The sequence below is a fragment of the Penaeus japonicus genome, unplaced genomic scaffold, assembly GCF_977035675.1.
Source record: "Penaeus japonicus unplaced genomic scaffold, GWHDUDI00000001_assembly GWHDUDI00000016, whole genome shotgun sequence".
Taxonomy (NCBI): domain Eukaryota; kingdom Metazoa; phylum Arthropoda; class Malacostraca; order Decapoda; family Penaeidae; genus Penaeus; species Penaeus japonicus.
Window position 1 is genome coordinate 20,637,353 of NW_028234418.1, and position 5,000 is coordinate 20,642,352.

The 5,000-nt window shown below is 39.4% G+C and overlaps 1 protein-coding gene across 2 annotated transcripts in view; it reads left to right on the top strand.

The window, feature by feature from the left end:
• The window catches only part of LOC122254559 (uncharacterized), an 8,176-nt gene extending 5,797 nt beyond the window's left edge, over nucleotides 1–2,379 (top strand). For both annotated transcript variants that reach the window (XM_043018290.2, XM_043018292.2), the window contains exon 6: nucleotides 731–2,379. In XM_043018290.2, the coding sequence (XP_042874224.2) occupies nucleotides 731–864 (134 nt within the window). In that variant the 3' untranslated portion in view covers nucleotides 865–2,379. The remainder of the gene's footprint in view (nucleotides 1–730) is intronic.
• Nucleotides 2,380–5,000: the final 2,621 nt, after the last annotated feature.

The following is a 5,000-nucleotide window of genomic DNA, read 5'->3' on the forward strand; positions in this document are numbered from 1 at the left end:
CTGACCTCATCCTGCTCCATCGCCCCAATACTAACCACACCGATTTCAGTCCACAGGAGAGGTTCTTCCTTCGGGCAAGGCCTTTCTATTTTGAAACTAATGACCCACACGAAATAGAAATGTGATACCAGATAAAGAGTTTATTTAAATTAGGGTTTTTTTCCATAATGCAAATCGATTACATTAAGGTACACGAGGTACAAGAATTAGTAACATTACAGCACGATGTTCAATGATACGCAATAGCAGGAGTCATTGGTGAGATGGCGATCCCGGTCTGTCTGCATGTTCCAGACATCCCAGTTATATGAAGGGTTTTCCCATCGGCATTCCCAGTAGCCAATAGTAATCAAGGGTAGTTAGTTCTGTTGAAATTCCAAATGATTGGGAGATAACAATGTGTAAAGTATTTATCTTTTATCTTTTAATGTAATATGTATATCAGTGTATTTGATATCGTATGTAAACATACTATATAATTTTACTCTCTCTCTTTCTCTCTCACCCCGTATAAGTAAGAAGGAGAAACAGATATATTTATAGCCATATAACCAAAAGATATTGAACAAATTAACGCCCACCCTTGATCGAAATCTGTAATTGTTAAAACAGAAACTCTGACTTAGTTTGCAATTCGCTGGTTTGAAGACTTGCTGAGCAAGCTATACTTTGTGACCTGTATATAATATGACATTGTAATACTTATCCTTCCTTCCAAATTCTCCAACAGAAAAGGGGAAACTTAGCAAGGAACGAACGGACGCAGAAGGGCCAGACCTCCAACTGCGGCAGTCACAGATCGGGGCTAGGCCTAGCAGCTGCCAGAGCCATGATAGTATCAACAGCCTTTATGGACAAGTGTGACCGACTACTCTGTAGTTATCTCTCTTTATGTATCCCACAATCTCCCTCTCCTTCTCTTTCTCGCTTTTTCTCTCTTTTCTCTCTCTTTCTCTATTTTTCTCTTTTTGCTGTCTCTCTTTCTCTCCCTCTACCTCTCCCAATTCTGGAGTTTTGGACTATCCATAAATCCTAAGGGAAATGACAGACGGATTGGTCTACCCTTAACTGAAAATCTCAGAAGCAAAAGAATTAAGCAGAAAATAACAGCAGTGTTTGGAAAGACGTTAAGCATCAGTAGGACAGCCTCGATGACCATGGCTTCATGGGAATTAAAAGTTAGAAAACGACAAACAAATGTCTGAGAATGTCAAGAAGAACAGTGAAAATAACCAGCGGCAGAGCCTACCAGCACCAAGGTCTAAGCTTGCCCACTTCGCCTCTTCCTTCATCCCTGTCTGACCCGCAATTACTAGATAGGACAAGTGACTTCAGTCTGACTCAAGCCAGTTACCAGAATTTTTGTTATATCGTGACATATTTCCATTGCATTTGTATCATTTCGTCTGAGAAGCCGCACAATTGTTTAGTAAACAAGTGTTATAATACAATAAGAAAAACAGCAAGGTCAAAAGGACAATATTTCCGTGTTCCAAAGGCAAACGAACTTAGACATCACATGGTTCGTTCCTGTTGCCGCGCATTGAATATATCAATAAGTGCATCACACTGCACTGACTTGCAATTCACATATTTAAAATCATAATTACTTAGACTTGATACACCAAAGGGACACTTGATGTAACGTAATAGAAACAACAGCATGCACATACGTTTGAACCTAATGTAATAAAGTGCCCGTTGACAGAAGACTTCTGAGAGAGGTGGGCACCCCACTCGCATTGCAAAGTTTCTAGTGCACACACACACACACACGTGTGTGTGTGTGTGTGTGTGTGTATATATATATATATATATATATATATATATATATATATATATTAATATATATATATTTATATATTTATATTTATATTTATATATATATATATATATATATATATATATATATATATATTACTTATATATATTTATATATATATAAATATATCTTTCTTATATATATATATATATATATATATATATATATATATATATATAGTTATTAATATACATACACACATATATATTTTAAACCACCTCTCTCTCTCTCTCTCTCTCTCTCTCTCTCTCTCTCTCTCTCTCTCTCTCTCTCTCTCTCTCTCTCTCTCTCTCTCTCTCTCTCTCTCTCTCTCTCTCTCTCTCTCTCTCTCTCACGTGTGAGTTGTTTTTGCAAGCTTGTGAGTTAGTAAGGGTGTTGCAGGATGATATGGTAGATAGTAGACTTGATCTTCATAATGTGTAATTGTATCATAACTACATGCAATATAATATATGTAATTGTAATATCATTAAAATGTGATTGTAATTATCATTATAGTGTATAATTGTGTTATTATTAGATATAACTGTAATGTTATTAAAATAAGGTACCTACAATTGGCTGTTTCATTATAATATGTTACTATATATAAAGAGTGTAAAGTGAGAGTTAGAATTTCAGATTTTAACACACAGGAAGATAGATAGAATGCGTGTGCCGCTGTGTGGGTATAACATTGGTTGTTGATTAGAAAATGCTCATCACTCGGGGACAACTAAAAAAAAAAAAATTCTATCTGTCAACTTGATGTTATTATATTTCATAATAAAAAATATTGGATATGTTATTCACATGAATAGAAATAGTAATCAAATATATGTACGACTTTCATCAGTTAATAAACAAGTGAGTCCCAAGCCATATCACAACGAAACAGATCCAGCAACCTAACAGACAAAATACTCTATTGACTAATGATTTATATAACCTACCTTATGAATGGCATTTTCGACACAATCTCTGTGAATGTATGTAGTATTAAGGAAATTTTCAATTTGATAAGTTTTTTTATTATATGATGTAACTGCAAGTCTTCAGTCAGTATGAAGTAGCATGTAAAGGAAGTCGGTAGCTGCAAGAGGACTGGAAGTTCTGAGACTTCTCAGGCCTGAAGGGATTGCTTCTGGACTTTAGCCACATCTCGCAATTCGCATTGTGGATCAAGATGGCCCATAGGCAGGATTGGTAAGTTGGACTATATACACAACAGTTTTAGACTTTTGACACTGTTAACCATGCCAGAAGATGCAATGCTGGAATCTTTTACAACCACCAGATCACCCATATTTTCTGGGCTCCAGTATTTTGAAGCCCCAATATTTCATTGATGAAGTTCTAGGAGTTTGGCATTCGTCTTTGCCTGCATCGACGACCTGCTTATTGCTACACTTAAGTCTCACCTTAACCACCTGCAAGACTGATAAATATAAAATTGGAGTTCTTTTTGTAGAATTCCTGACCACACTGTGTCGTCTGCTGCCAGTATTGTGGTGACCTCGCCAGGAGCCGAACCTGGAATTCTGGAGCGCTGCAGAGAAAATCTCCGGATAGTTTGAGAGTCGCCCGCATAAACAAGTTTTGAAGAGGGAACTGTCAATATTAGTCTTGAGGTAGATTCAGGTATGAAAGAGGACTAGAGGTAAAATAGTAGTACGTTCATGTTTAATTTAGGGAGTGAGGAATGATTTCAGCTGGCGATGAAACCGTTCGACGAGACCATTGGATGGTAACTTGTAGTGCGGAAGCGCCGGGTGCCAAAAGAGCCATCATCTTGCTCTATAGGATGGACTCGAATTGGCTTCCTCTATGCAATATTGGGCCGAGTGGAACTCTAAATCTTGAAATCCAATCAGTAACAAAAATCATCTGCCAAGGTGCTAGCATGTATGTCAGGAATCTAGTGAATCTATCTACGCAGGTGAGTATGTATTGTTACGCCGGCCGCCTCGTCTATCTGCCACCAACACGAGGCAGGCTAGGCAGACGGCGTCCTAACCACAGGGTCGTGAACACAGAACAGCTCCAAGAGGCACCGAACACCACGAGGGGACACCACGTGGCGAGATAGGGCACGAGATAAACACACTCTAAAACATCTATCCTTTATTTACACTAGTTTCTTTACCCGTACAATTTTCTATAGGCACAATATAGAGGGGGGGGGGTAACCAGCACATCACACTGCACATTACAGTTTATAATAGGGCAACACAAAGTATATCAGGTCACAAGGGGCACATGCGAGGTCTTCCCAGGGGCAACACCTAACTGCCTCGTTCTTCCGCTGCTCCTGCCCAGACGTTGCGTCATGTTTGTCCAGCTTACATCATTTTATTATTAACACATGTTTCACACAGAGACAAAGACCCACTGGCGTAGCAGTATCATGAACTACTGGTGTATGGAAAAGATCCAACAAGATCAACGTGATTATGTTTGAATCTAACAGACTAGATAAGGATAAGCCAGATTTGCGGAGCAGTTGCTACGCCAGGCTTGTATGCAGTGACGCGAGCCCGCCTGTGCCAGCGTGTGCTGACTCGTGAGAGAATGTGCCAACGAGTGTTGACTCGATCTGAGCTTGGTCCTTACCCAACGCAGTGCCCAACTACGTCAGTAACCGCCAGGTGACAGTGGAAGCTCACGAGCTTGGGCGGGGCTCGATCTGCCGACCACGGGGATGTGAAGTCGACACGCTACCAATGAGCTAACCAGATGGCTTAACAGACTAGAGAGACTGTATGGCGAGTCACTTTGGGGTGCAAAATTCATATGAATCTGAAAGTCATACGCTGGTGAGATGCTCGAATTCCAGAGTTGCCTGAAGACTGTCAGCCTATGTTTGTGCTTGGAACTTGAATTTTCTTTCACTGTTTAAGCAGGACTTCTCTAAAGTTGTTGCAATTCTCGGTCGTTGTTTTAATCTGCAATTGTACTGTAGGTGATGAGGGTTGGTGTAATTGTGCAGATATTTCGTACTAATACATCAGCTGGAATGTTATAAAACTGTGGTAAAATATGAAAGGAGGTAGATGTCACGTAACGGTTTTAGAGTATAACTGGAGTTGTTGTTTAAGATGATTATTAAAGGCATGAGATTGCTATAAACCTGGTGTTTCCTGCCTTCGATCCAATATCTGAAGCGCTTTACAGAAATTAGTTCTAGTTCAATGGTGCT